Source organism: Notechis scutatus, chromosome Z (genome assembly GCF_049901735.1).
Source record: "Notechis scutatus isolate UNSWTSFEM ecotype Mainland chromosome Z, rNotScu1.2, whole genome shotgun sequence".
Taxonomy (NCBI): Eukaryota; Metazoa; Chordata; class Lepidosauria; order Squamata; family Elapidae; genus Notechis; species Notechis scutatus.
In genome coordinates, this window is record NC_142025.1 from 132,029,673 (window position 1) to 132,042,956 (window position 13,284).

The 13,284-nt window shown below is 46.2% G+C and overlaps 1 protein-coding gene across 1 annotated transcript in view; it reads right to left on the reverse strand.

The window, feature by feature from the left end:
* The window catches only part of TGFB1I1 (transforming growth factor beta 1 induced transcript 1), a 35,207-nt gene that overhangs the window by 15,639 nt on the left and 6,284 nt on the right, over positions 1–13,284 (reverse strand). Inside the window, 3 exon segments of the mRNA XM_087947518.1 lie at positions 2,637–2,779; positions 3,970–4,049; positions 7,060–7,196. Of these exon segments, the coding sequence (XP_087803644.1) occupies positions 2,637–2,779; positions 3,970–4,049; positions 7,060–7,196 (360 nt within the window).

The window sequence follows — 13,284 nt, forward strand, 5'->3', positions numbered from 1 at the left end:
CAAGCCTCATGGGATATATTGGCAGTGGGTGGGGGCAAATCTGCTTGCAAACGGGAGAGCCTCTAAGACGTAGAAGCGGACGGGATTGTTGCCGCCAAGAGAGAGAGAGAGAGAGACAGCCTTAGGCTGGTTTTGGAAGTTACAAACTTTGAGAAACGAAACAGACTTTGGGTGCCCAGCTTTATATCAGCCCAGGACTATTTACAACATGTTTTCAAAACTTGGCAAGCATAAAACGTATGGACTTCAACTCCCAGAATTTCCCCAACCAGCACCAAATAAACACTCGGATACCACAGCCTGGAGCCAGTTTTCACAGCCCTTTCACTCAAACCAACCCTTGTATTCCTGGGACTTTAAGGACCACCCAGATTTATTTACCTAGTACTGAACGTTTGAGAACATCTAAAGGCTGGAGGGGGTCAGAAAAGACTCCATTTTAATTCTCACTCAACCACAGAGCTTATATTGAATGTTTCTCTCAGCCTGACCTGACTGACAGGATTGTTGTGGTTAATAATAAAAGAAGGCGAAATCCCAGCCACCCCAAGCTGAGCCTCAAAGGAAAAGGCAGAACATACATATAACTGCTAAATTAAGAACTCCGGGTAGTCCTCGACTTACAACAATTTATTTAGTGACTGTTTGAAGTTACAACAGCACTGAAAAATGTGACTTGTGACCATTTTTCACAGTTATCGAGTTATCTTTGCAGTATATCCCATGATCCTATGACCAAAATTCATATGATTCATGACCATTGGTTGCCGTGTCCCGGGGTCCTGTGATCCCCTTTTGTGACCTTCTGACAAGCCAAGTCAACGGGGGAGTCACGATTCACTTAACATCCAGGTTACCAACTTATCAACTGCAAGCAATCCGCTTAACAACTGCGGCAAGAAAAAGTAAACGAAGCAAAACTCGCTTCACAAATGTCTCGCTTAGCCAAAGAAACTTTGGGCTCAGTTGTGTTCGTAAGCCAAGGACCACCTATAACAGCTAAATTAAGAACTCAGGTTGTCCTCTATTTACAACCACAATGGAGTCCAAAATTTCTGTTGTTAAGTGAGACGTTTGTTAAGTGAGTTCTGATCACATGACCATGGGGTTGGTGAAGAGGTTGTAACCATGAAAAATGGTCGTAAGTCACATTTTTCAGTGCCGTTGTAACTTTGAATGGTCACTAAACGAACTATTGTTAAGTCGAGGACTACTGGTAATAGGGAGACAAGGGGTGCCAAACCAGAAGATAACCTAAAGACCAAGGAGAGAACCTCATTCTGAAATTCTCTTGTGTCACAGCTAGCTAGTCCAGCCTCAGTTTCAGGATCTGGAGCAGCCTCAGAGGTTGCTTATCTCCCCCCAGATGTTCTCCAGATGTATTGGACCACGTCTCCTACAACTCATGGCCCATTTTGGTCCTAGGCCAGCTAGAAATTATGAGGGTTGTAGTCCAGTACAGTGGTCGCCAACTGGTGGGGCCGGGGACCACTGGTGAGAAAATTTTGGTGGTCCGCAGAGAAATGTCCCCCCCAAAGCACCCCCCCTAAAAGAATTAATCCAGGCTGCACGGGAACACAAGGCTGTGTCGTCCACATGGCTCACCCACCTGCTGGCCCCATCCTTTGGCCGAACACAAACCTTGAGTAGAGCCACATGAGCTGGAACTGGAGGTAAGACCAATGGCGGGGGAGGGAAATCCAGCCCGGGGTGGCTTGTTGGTGGGAAAGTCGGTCCCCTATTCCAGAGCTGCAGTAGTCACAGGACGGGCCCTTTGGTCATCCCGGAGCAGCTCCTACAGTCCATGGCAGGCTGGTGCACCCGGGTGGAGGAGCAGCTGCTCCGGGGTGACCAAAGGACCAGTCCTGTGACTACTGCAGCTTTGGAATAGGGGACCAACTTTCCCACCAACGTCAGCAAGCAGCCGTCAGTCAAAATTCATATTAGTGGTCCGTGGGATTTAAAATTATGAGTTTGGTGGTCCCCGAGGTCCAAAAGGTTGGCGACCCCTGGTCCAGCACACCCAGAGGACACCCGGTCTAGGCAAGAGAGGGATGTAATGTATGATTTCATCCTTTTAGAATCACTCTTCTGGACAACAGCAAACATTGGCACTCAAAGTCATGATTAGTTTAGCGATGGTTTACTGAAAAACCACCACTGGGTTGGCTGGGTTCACACACATTATGCCGAGCCATAAATCACGGTTAACAAATGACAATGGTTGGGTTCACGCATCACACCAAGCCAAAAACAATAGACATTCCGGCTTGGTGTGATGCTTCAGAGTCTAGTTTGATGCCACTTCCATTCACGCGAAGGACAATCCTGCCAAGGAGGTTGGCAGCACCAAAAAGTGCCCCTTGAAGCTGGCTCGCAACTTCATCTAATCCTCTGAGGTAAAATGCCTCTGTCCATGGAGGTTCTATTTTAAAAGCTAGCGGCCTACCCCCTCTATAACCGGAGCAATTTTGTTTCCAAAGCCGTCTACGCTAGTGGATTCTACGTGCCAGAAGAAATGTAAAGTATGTGTACATCACAAAACAACTACTCCAAGGCCCAGCGTTTCTGCATGTGGAAAGCCATCCAAAGCACTACAGCCCCCCCTACACACACACACACACGTACGTACGTACCGGTGATGTTGAACTGGGTTGCGTTGAGTTCTTGGAGAAGCCGATCCAGTTCGCAAAGCCCAGCTCCGAGCACCCCGCTGGAGGAGGAGAAGGGCGGAGGGACAGCTTCCTTCGCCTTGGGCGAGAGGGGCTTGCAGACCGTGCTGAGGTGGGAAGCAAAGGAGGCGAGGGTGAGTGGCTGAAGAGGGCTCGTGGGGGGCAGCCCCTCCAAGAAGGCGAGGAGGAGGAGGAGGAGGAGGAGGAGGAGGAGGAGGGAGGGGAGTCTGAAATTCACACTGCACCTTGAAGAGAGCGATGCGGTGCCTGCCTCTTCGGGGAAGATGGAGAGGAAAGGGTGGCAGCTATTTATAGGACCCCTTCGCTTAATGGAAGCCCTGGACCGAGGCCAGAGGATCTGGGCAAAGCTCCCAGGGAGGCCAAATGCCTCCAGGCTCCTCTCTCCCCCCTTCTCTCTCCGTCCCCTGATCAACGTTCGCTGCCCCCATACCCTGCCAGCTTAAAGGCTAGCCCAGGGGGTAACTGCACCCTCTCCTCCAGGGTGTTGCATATGAAGCTTCTGCCTTGCTAAGAGGGTAGAGGAATGTTTCCAGCTGTGGCTCTGCCACCTAACAGTTCTGCCCTGATAGCAGAAGCAGCAGCTGCTCACTCTGTTTCCGTCAGGGACAACAGAAACAGCAGGGCCTGCCTTTCTTGATGTAAGCAGACCAGCCCTTCAGAGCACTGGAGTGACTTCCAACATCTGGCTCTTTCCCAGCCCATATCATCATCATATCATGTCTTTTCCTCCCCGTGGAGGTTTCTGTCCCTCTCTACTCCTTTCACTCCCTACTCTTCACCAAATGGTCCTCCTCTGCATAGAAAATAAAGCACCCCCTTGTAACAAGCTTGAATCCTGGGGACCTTGGCAACAGCATAGAAATAGTCTGGTTTTTCTTTTAAAAAGGCTTTTCTACTTCTATATCTAGCTTGGTGTTGAGCTCTCATAGTGGTCTTCCATCCGGAGTCTATCAAGTCTGCTTAGAATTCCCAGGGATTACTCAAGGCCTGTTTGATCCAATTATTTCTGTCCTTTTATATTTCAGGGTCTTTTTTCCCCCCCTCCTGCAATGGTTAAGCAAAATAAAATGAAAAGAATAGTGACTTCGCATGTTAAAGAAACGCACCAGCACACCTCTATTCGCAGAATGCCCTATGGCAGGGGTGTCGAACTCCTAGCCGATAGGCCAGATGCGTCACGTGCTGGCCACATCCACACCCAGTTTAGCAAAGTCCCCGTACATCACGTGACGCAGCCATGACGACATGAGTTTGACAGCCCTGCCCTGCTGTTTACCTATAGAGATGCTCCTTGTCGCTCCCGCCTTGCAGGGTTGATGTTGGGATTGGATCAACCGACATGACTGCTTTCCCAGCCTGAAAGAAACGAGATGATGTGACTTATAAAGCAGAAGGAAGAGTTGGAGTAGAACTGGACTCAGAAGGCAAATAAGAATTTCAATGTTGATGAGCCCGAATAATACAACTTCACAGCAAAGAACAGCAGAAGGCTTGAAAAATTGAAGTCTCTGCATTTTAAAGTTGAAAAGCTTTCAACTAGGTTGAAAAAACATTGCTCTAAAACAGACTGGGGCCACAACTGGCCCTTTGGCCATCCATGTCCAGCTCTGCATTTTCACTTTGAAGGGCAGTGCTAATATTTTTTTCAATTTATGTATGTGCGTGCATGCATCCCTTGGCACTTTCACAGCAGTGGCGGGATTCTACCAGTTTCCCTACTGGTTCGGTGACTGGGCACTTTGTGCATGCCCATGCAGCTTTCCAAACCCCAGTTGAGGCTCTGCCACGCCAATCAGGTGAGAGGATAAGGAACAGAAAAGCTCAGGGCGGGTGGGAGGGCCAATCCTGCACTTTTCTCTTCTTTCACCGGTTCAGCTGAACCGAGCTGAACCAGGAACATTTCACCACTGCTTCACAGCTCTATTGGTCTGGCCCTCCATAACAGTTCCAGTTTCTGATGCGGCCCCTTGGGAAAATTAACTGCCCACCCTTGCTCTAAAGCAAGTTTAAGACTTGTGGACTTCAGCTCCCAGAATTCCTGAGCTAATATGACTGGAGGAGGAATTCTGGGAGTTGAAGTCCATAAGTCTTAAAGCTGTCAAGTTTGAAGACCCCTTGCTCTAAAATCTCCAGATGTTTTCTTCTGCTGAAATCTAAAGCTAGGAGCAATATGGGAGGCCTACTAACCTAAGCGGGCTACTCCCTTAATTGCAGCAGGATTCTATTCCATTAGCAGAATTTCCACAAGGGCCGTGGGTATGGGTGATGCTGTCTGTATCATGACATCACTTGTGTGATGACATCATTATGCCATGATGTCATCGGAGCTTCTGCCAGACACCAATGAGCCTTGCAGTAAAAATTTCAACCAAATGTTCCAAGAACATTATGTTCTTTGCCCCCGGAGGCTGGAAACGTCTTAAAGTTTTCTTAGGTTTCTGTACAATGTAAAGGTTTTATAGGTTTATGGAAAAATTTGCTCATAAACAGGCAGCTGGACCAAAACGTGTGTGTGTGTGTGTGTGTGTGTGCGCACATTATAGAAAAGAAAACTGGGCTAAATTCCCATTTGGATCTGTGGAAGTGCAGACAGTCATCATAAATAAAGCTTTATCCTCTGCCTTTTGTCAGAGAAATTAATTTCTCCCCTACGGAGGGGAAACGAATCTGCTGAGTAAATGCAGAAAGTGATTTTGGGATGGAGGCACAAGGCTGGAAACTAACGCATAGAAGTAGTCCCCACTCACAACAATGAGCCGAAAATTTCTGCTGCTAAGCAAGGGAGTCGTTAAGTGTCGCATTTAACAACCTTTCTTGCCACTGTTTTAACTGAACCACCACAGTTGTTTCAGTTAGTAACATGGTGGCTAAATGGCTTCCCCATTGGTCTTGTCAGAAAGGGGATGACATGACCCCAGGACACTTGCAAACCGTCATAAATACAGGGCAGCTGCCAAGTGACTGAGCTTAGGTCACGTGACCATGGGGATGCTGCAATGGTCATAAGTGTGAAAAACAGCCATAGGTCACTTTTTTCAGTGCCATTGTAACTTCAAACGGTCACTAAACAAATGGTTGTAAGTCGAGGACAATTAATCCATCTGCCTTTTACTTTTTGGGGGGTGGAAACTACGTGTGCTGCTGTCCTTCAAAAAGAGACAAAATACTTGGCCCGAATAAACAGTGTTTTTTTTTAAAGCTACTTGAGAGAAACGAGAAGGAATGAGATCGAAAATTACTGGAATAGCACTGAAACCCCTAACCACAATGGCTATCAATTGCAAAGGGGAACGCAAGCCCGTCTGAACTGAGGGGACAAGGAACCCACCAAGATTCTTGTTTCACACATTTAACCACAAATCTATTGTTCCTATGCAACTTCCCAGGATAGTTTTACACCCAGAATAACTCTGAAGTAAGCAGAAGCAGCTGTTTATTTCTGGAGAATAGTTGATTATGATATTAGTGCTGATGCAACTTTGGGTTGGTGTACCACAGTGAAAACATAATGACTGTCTTTTGTTTTAATAGAACAAGGACTTGATGTCATGAAAAGATGCTGGTAGTTAGGAATGAAACTTGATCTTGAGACCTCAGAAAGCTTCACCATTTCTGCCTTCTACAGACTCACTTTAGGATGTAAAGGCTTTCGGCCTAGGAAGACAGGATAGACCCCCTGCATTGCCAAAGTAGGAACAAATGGGATATGTGGAGGAAGGAAGGAAGGAAGGAAGGAAGGAAGGAAGGAAGGAAGGGAGGGAGGGAGGGAGGGAGGGAGGGAGGGAGGGAGGGAGGCAGGGAGGGAGGCAGGGAGAGGGAGGGAGGGAGGGAGAGAGTGGGGAGGAGAAAGAAAGAGAGAAGGGAGGGGGAGAGAGGAAAGGGAGAGAGAGAAAGAGAGAGAGAGAGAGAGAAAGGTAAAAGGAAGGAAGGGGAGGGAGGGAAGGAAGGAAGAGAGAGAGAGAAAGAGAGAAGGGAGGGAGGGGGAGAGAAAGGAAAGGGAGAAAGAGAGGGGGGAAGAAAGAGGGAGAGAAAGAGAGAGGGAAAGAAAGGAAGAAAGAAAGAAAGAAAGAAAGAAAGAAAGAAAGAAAGAAAGAAAGAAAGAAAGAAAGAAAGAAAGAAAGAAAGAAAGAAAGAAAGAAACTATTAATTGCTCCCATGATTTGTTTCACCTCTGTTCCAGCACTTTAACTGGATAGCTGACTGTTTTTCAAATTCAGCAACTTTTAATATGTATGGACTTCAACTCCCAGAACTCCCTTTGCTGGGAGTTGAAGTCCATACATCTTAAAGTTGTCGAATTTGAAAAACACTGTGCTAGACGGAACAAGTGAGTTGATACGGTGGCCCTCCACTACTCTCGGCCCACCTGAGAGTTGTAAGATGAAGTTGCCGGCTTGGAAACTGGAGTCCTCTCTTGACTGTGGGATCCTCCGGAGTCGGTGAGAAGAACCGGGCGTTTGGAGATATGAGAGGTGGTGGTCTCCAGATCAGCCAGGAGAGCATCTGCAGGGGGGAAAAGACCGCATAACCGAGAATGAGACTCAGGAAGAAACAGAAGCGGCAGAAAGGGAAGGCGGAATATTGCCTCCCAAATATTAAGGGGAGAGAGCAGAGGAGAAAACCTTGTGAGCAGCAGAGGAAAGAGAAATGTTGCAAAGAAATACAGGTAGTATTTCTTACAACAGTTCATTAGGTGACCGTTTGAGGTTACAACGGCACTGAAAAAAGTGACTTAATGACCACTTTTCGCACTTACAACCATTGTACCATCCTTGTGGTCATGTGATCAAAATTCAGGTGCTTGGCAACTGACATGTACTTATGACGGTTGTAGTGTTCTGGGTTCATTTGATCCTCACTTTTGCGACCTTGTGACAAGCAAAGTCAACGGGGCAAAAACCAGCTTCACTTAACAATTGTGTTACTAATTTAACAACTGCAGTGATTCCCTTAACAACCAATGGCAAGAAAAGTTGTGCAATGGGGGCAAAACTCATTTAACAAACGTCTCGCCTAGCAATAAAAATTTTGGCCTCAATTGCAGTCATAAATCGAGGACAGCCCCCGTTGTGTCGTTATTCCCATCATAGGACAGAAATCCTGGCTGGATACCAAATGTTATTCCACTGGGAAATTTGTTGTTGTTGTTGTTGTTGTTGTTGTTGTTGTTATTATTATTATTATTATTATTATTATTATTATTATTATTATTATTATTATTATTATTATTATTATTTATTCCACCTTTCCAGAAAAAAACAAATTCCAGGATGGACTATCACCATGATTGCTACTGTATTTAATATAGGGTCCTAGCCTCTTTTTTCTGTCTTTGCCTTTGATGTTTTGCGAACTGTCTTAACCGTCTTTATTGAACAGAAAGCAAAAAAAAAACACCAAATCCAATAAATAAATAAGGTACACCCCCTGCACAACAATGTCAAAATGTTCCCAGCAACGTAAAAAGAAAGATAGAGAAGGTGACAAAGCTAAAACAAACACACATTTGTGGAATTGTTCTTTCTTCCTCTAATCCCTCGCGGATTTAGAAGGATTTTAAGTGGGGATTCCAACAAGGAAGAGAAATGCTTGATCTACAGGTGATCCTCAACTTACGACCAGAATTGAGTCCAAAAATTTCTGTTGATAAGTGGGATAGGTGTGAAGTAAATTTTGCCCCATTTTACGACCTTTCTCGCCACCATTGTTAAGTGAATCAGTGCAGTTAAGTTAGGTAATTGAATCTGGCTTCCCCATTGACTTTGCTTGTCAGAAGGTCACAAAAGGGGATCATAGGACTCCGGGACACTGCAACCGTCATAAATACGAGTCATTTGCCAAGCACCTGAATTTTGATCACATGACACTGGTCATGTGTGAAAAACTATCATGTCGTTTTTCCAGTGATGTTGTAACTTCGATCAGGAAATGAACTGTTGTAAGTCAAGGACTATCTATATTTGGCCACAACATGGTATTTTCGATGTTGGTTAAATTTTAAAATATTACATCCTTCAGTCCCATTGAAATCAACTATGGCTAACTGAAGCATAAAGCTAATTTCTTCTGCAAAAAAAAAACATGTTCTAAGGCAAGAAAATATGTGGAAACTTGCAAAATTTGGGCCTCGCCGAATCCCTCGCCTCCAAGCCCCTTAACCTGAAACAGTTAACTAAAGCAGAGGCTTGTCTAAGTCACTAGTCCTCACTAATGACACAATAGGAAATTCCACTCGTGTGATGCCAAGCCATTTGCAATAAGCCCATGAGGACCCAATAAGAGAAACAGAGAGGGACTGGGCTAGAAAGAGAATCAGTGTGGTGTAGCGGTTAAAGCACTGGGAGACTGAATTCTAGCCCCACTTTAGGCACAAAGCCAGTTTGATGACCTTGGGCCAGCCACTCTCTCTCAGCCCGAGGAAGTAGGCAATGGCAAACCATTTCTGCAATCTTGTTAAAAAAAACAAAAACCTGCAGGGAGTATTCCAGGCACTTGCCAGGAGTCAATGCTGATTGAAAGGCATTTTTTTTTAATTAAAAAGGCTAAAAATAAAAGGATAAGATAGGCTGCCGCAGGCTAGGAGAAAGAGAACAGATCCAAGATCTAGGAGTTTTGTAATTCTACTTGTGCTCATGTCTTGTCAGCATGAGCTCCAGGTTCCCTTGGGAAGGAAAGGAGTCCTCTGCACATGTTTAAGAAACTTTCTCACTGCTTCGTATTCAAAACTAAAAAGCGCAGGATTTGTAACTCTGACATAATTTCCCTGTAGAGATTTGTGATTCCATTTTGTTCTGTCTTTTCCTGCATCTTTTTCAACCCTCCAAAGCATTCTTTGCTTTCCGCACAATTAACCTTTTGTGCAAGAAACTTTTTCAACCCCAGAGCAAGTTTTATAGAGGTCCTTTTGACACACACAGAGAGATACACATTCGTACCCCAAATTCAATGTTCTGCAGCCTGGTCGGATAAAAAGAAAGAGTTATTTGGGGGAACAACAGCTGGTTTAAACAGCTCCCCAATGGCCCACAGGAGCAGTTTGGGATGAAGACGTCAGACAAGGAGTGAGGACATCCAGGTGTGACTTTACCCTCAACCATGGAAATTCATTCCTGTCCAACTTGTTTCTCTCCCATGGGGATAAAATGCCACAAAAATCTCCTTTAAGCACAAATAAGACCCTGCAACTGTCATTAATACATCCCAGTTACCAAATGCCCGAATTTTGGTCATAAGGTGAAAAATGGTCATAAGTCACTTTTCTGGTGCCGTTATAACTTCAAACGGTCACTAAATGAATGCTTGTAAGTCGAGGACTCCCTGTATGTGTGTGAGGGGGGAAAAAAAATCAAAATCTTGGGTATAACAGTGGAATCAAAGTTCTGATCCTTTTGTAAAATGTGCAAAAAAAGGCGAGGGCAGAGGTTTAATTGCTCATTTCTGCCAACCACCCTGACATTTTTAGCTCCTAACAATGGAAGCTTTTTTCCCTTAGAAAAAAGACAGGATATAAATCTAACAAATATTTGTTTTATTTATTTGCAGGGCTGATGTGCCACTCCAGTTGAAGCTACTTTGGGGTAGCTTCCAGGTTCCACTTATATCAATCAAATTTAAAACTACACAGCTCCAAACACAAAGGATCACCTAATGGAAAACACAGGGCCAGAGACAGATAATTCTGTTTTCATTAATCTCCAAATTATAGGAAGCAGCAGCTCACATCTCCTTCTCCCTCTGCCCCTCCTCCCAAAGCAGGCCTGTTGCAAAAAACAAGTTAGTTTGGATGGCCTTTCTGAAACCCAGCAGGCTGAGCCATCCATAAATCTTTGTCTTCCTCACTTCTATCCTCTTCTCACCATCCTCTGCTCCCACAGTGTTTAAGGACACAAAAATTCTTTGAATTGCGCCATAAACGGGCAATTTATGTTGTAATCTGTTTATTGTATTTCTTCCTGACCTCATACAATTCCCTATTTCAGTTTTTCTCAATCCTGGCACCTTTTAAGATGTGAGGACTTCAACTCCCAGAATTCCCCATCCCGCTTTGCGTGGTAGTCCACACATTATAAAGGTGCCAAAGTTGAGAAACACTGTCCTAGTAATTTAAATAAGATTTCTGTCCTACCTTTCATGGTGCTAGGGTCCTCCAAGGCCTCTCCCTGACTAAAGCAGTCCACCTTTTAAATAAGGGTGACATTTTTTTCATTGTCCTCAGCTTAGCCATTCATTTTTGAATGCACAAACGTTCTGGCTGAGGAATTCTGGGAATTGAAGTCCACATATCTTAGTTACGAAGGTTGAGAAACACTGCTCCAGAGTTTCAGAAAGCTGGTAGCCTATGGCCGAAAGTATTGGATTAGAGCAGGGGTCTCCAACCTTGGCAACTTTAAGACTTGTGGACTTCAACTCCCAGAATTCCTCAGCCAGCTGGCTGAGGAATTCTGGGAGCTGAAGTCCACAAGTCTTAAAGTTGCCAAGATTAGACACCCCTGGATCAGAGTTTTCAAAATTCCAGTCAGCAATTTTGGGAATTCTGCAGGGGACCAGACTAGGGAAGGCTCTACCGACTATGGTATTAAACACTGCCAGCTAAAAAATTTCCTAAAATATAAATAAAATGTTTCTCCAGACCCAGCTCCCTCCTCAGTTTGCATCCATAGTCCTCGCCAAGAAGACAGCATTCAGTCTTGGGTTTTGAGGACAAGCCATGGAATGCAAAATCTTGACAAAAGGTCTTACCATTTAAATTGGTCATTTGTGGAAGTGCAAATCCCCTTAACTCCTGACCACTGTCCGCGCTGGCTGGGACAACAAGGGGTAGAAATTCAATCCACTCTGGAGGAGCAGTTTCCTTGCCAGGTTACGGTTATCAGTCCAAATCTTAACCAAAATACCTTATGCTTAACAAAAAATGTGTATATTTTATATTTCTTATGGGTTTTGTGTAGTGTTTGGTCAGTGGGAAAATATATATAAAATTACCACGGAGGAAATACTACACTGCCCTAAATTTTGGAGAGGTATTAACACAAACCAAGTATTACCAGATGCATCCGCTCATACGATAATACTTGGTTGGTAATACTTGTGTTAGTACCTCCCCAAAATCCAGGGCAGTTTGGTATTTCTTCCATGGACATTTTAAGTGCTTGTAAACTCCAAATGAAGGACTGTGCCACTTCTGACTTTATGTAGACGGTAACACACTCCATGAACACTACCGAAGAAAAATTAGCAGCAGCTAATCACACCAAGACAACACAGAAACATGCTTCATGGAAGTATTTGGTTGGAACCGTCTTTTCAAATAGTATCTTCCTATTTTATTCAGATTTCCCATTTTGGATTATAATTCATACTGTGGCCTCTGATGTGTTTCACATCTCTTTCCCTCTCTCCCTCCTTCCCTCCCTCTCTCTCCCTTCTTCCCCCTCTCTCCTTCCCTCTCTCCTTCTCCCCTCTCTCCTTCCTTCCCCCTCACCCTCTCCCACTCTCTCCCTCCTTCCCTCCCTCCTTCTCCCCTCTCTCCCTCCTTCCCCTCTCTCCTTCCTTCTCCCCCTCTCCCTCCTTCCCCCTCTCTTTCCTTCACCCTTTCCCCTCCCTCTCCCTCTCCCACTCTCCCTCCTTCCTTCCCTCCCTCCTTCTCCCCACTCTCCCTCCTTCCCCCTCTCTCCTTCCTTCTCCCTCTCTCCCTCCTTCTCCCTCTCTCCTTCCTTCTCCCCTCTCTCCCTCCTTCTCCCTCTCTCCTTCCTTCTCCCCTCTCTCCCTCCTTCTCCCTCTCTCCTTCCTTCTTCCCTCTCTCCCTCCTTCTCCCTCTCTCCTTCCTTCTTCCCTCTCTCCCTCCTTCCCCCTCTCTCCTTCCTTCCCCTTTCCCCTCCCTCTCCCTCTCCCACTCTCCCTCCTTCCTTCCCTCCCTCCTTCTCCCCCTCTCTCCTTCCTTCTCCCCTCTCCCTCCTTCTCCCTCTCTCCTTCCTTCTTCCTCTCTCCCTCCTTCCCCTCTCTCCTTCCTTCCCCCTTCCCCCTCCCTCTCCCACTCTCCCTCCTTCCTTCCCTCCCTCCTTCTCCCCACTCTCCCTCCTCCCCCTCTCTCCTTCCTTCTCCCCTCTCTCCCTCCTTCTCCCTCTCTCCTTCCTTCTCCCTCTCTCCCTCCTTCTCCCTCTCTCCTTCCTTCTCCCCTCTCTCCTTCCTTCTTCCCTCTCTCCCTCCTTCCCCCTCTCTCCTTCCTTCCCCTTTCCCCTCCCTCTCCCTCTCCCACTCTCCTCCCTCCTTCCTTCCCTCCCTCCTTCTCCCCACTCTCCCTCCTCCCCCTCTCTCCTTCCTTCTCCCCTCTCTCCCTCCTTCTCCTCTCTCCTTCCTTCTTCCCTCTCTCCCTCCTTCCCCCTCTCTCCTTCCTTCCCCTTTCCCCCTCCCTCTCCCACTCTCCCTCCTTCCTTCCCCTCCCTCCTTCTCCCCACTCTCCCTCCTTCCCCCTCTCTCCTTCCTTCTCCCCTCTCTCCCTCCTTCCCCCTCTCTCCTTCCTTCCCCCTTTCCCCCTCCCTCTCCCTCTCCCACTCTCCCTCCTTCCTTCCCTCCCTCCTTCTCCCCACTCTCC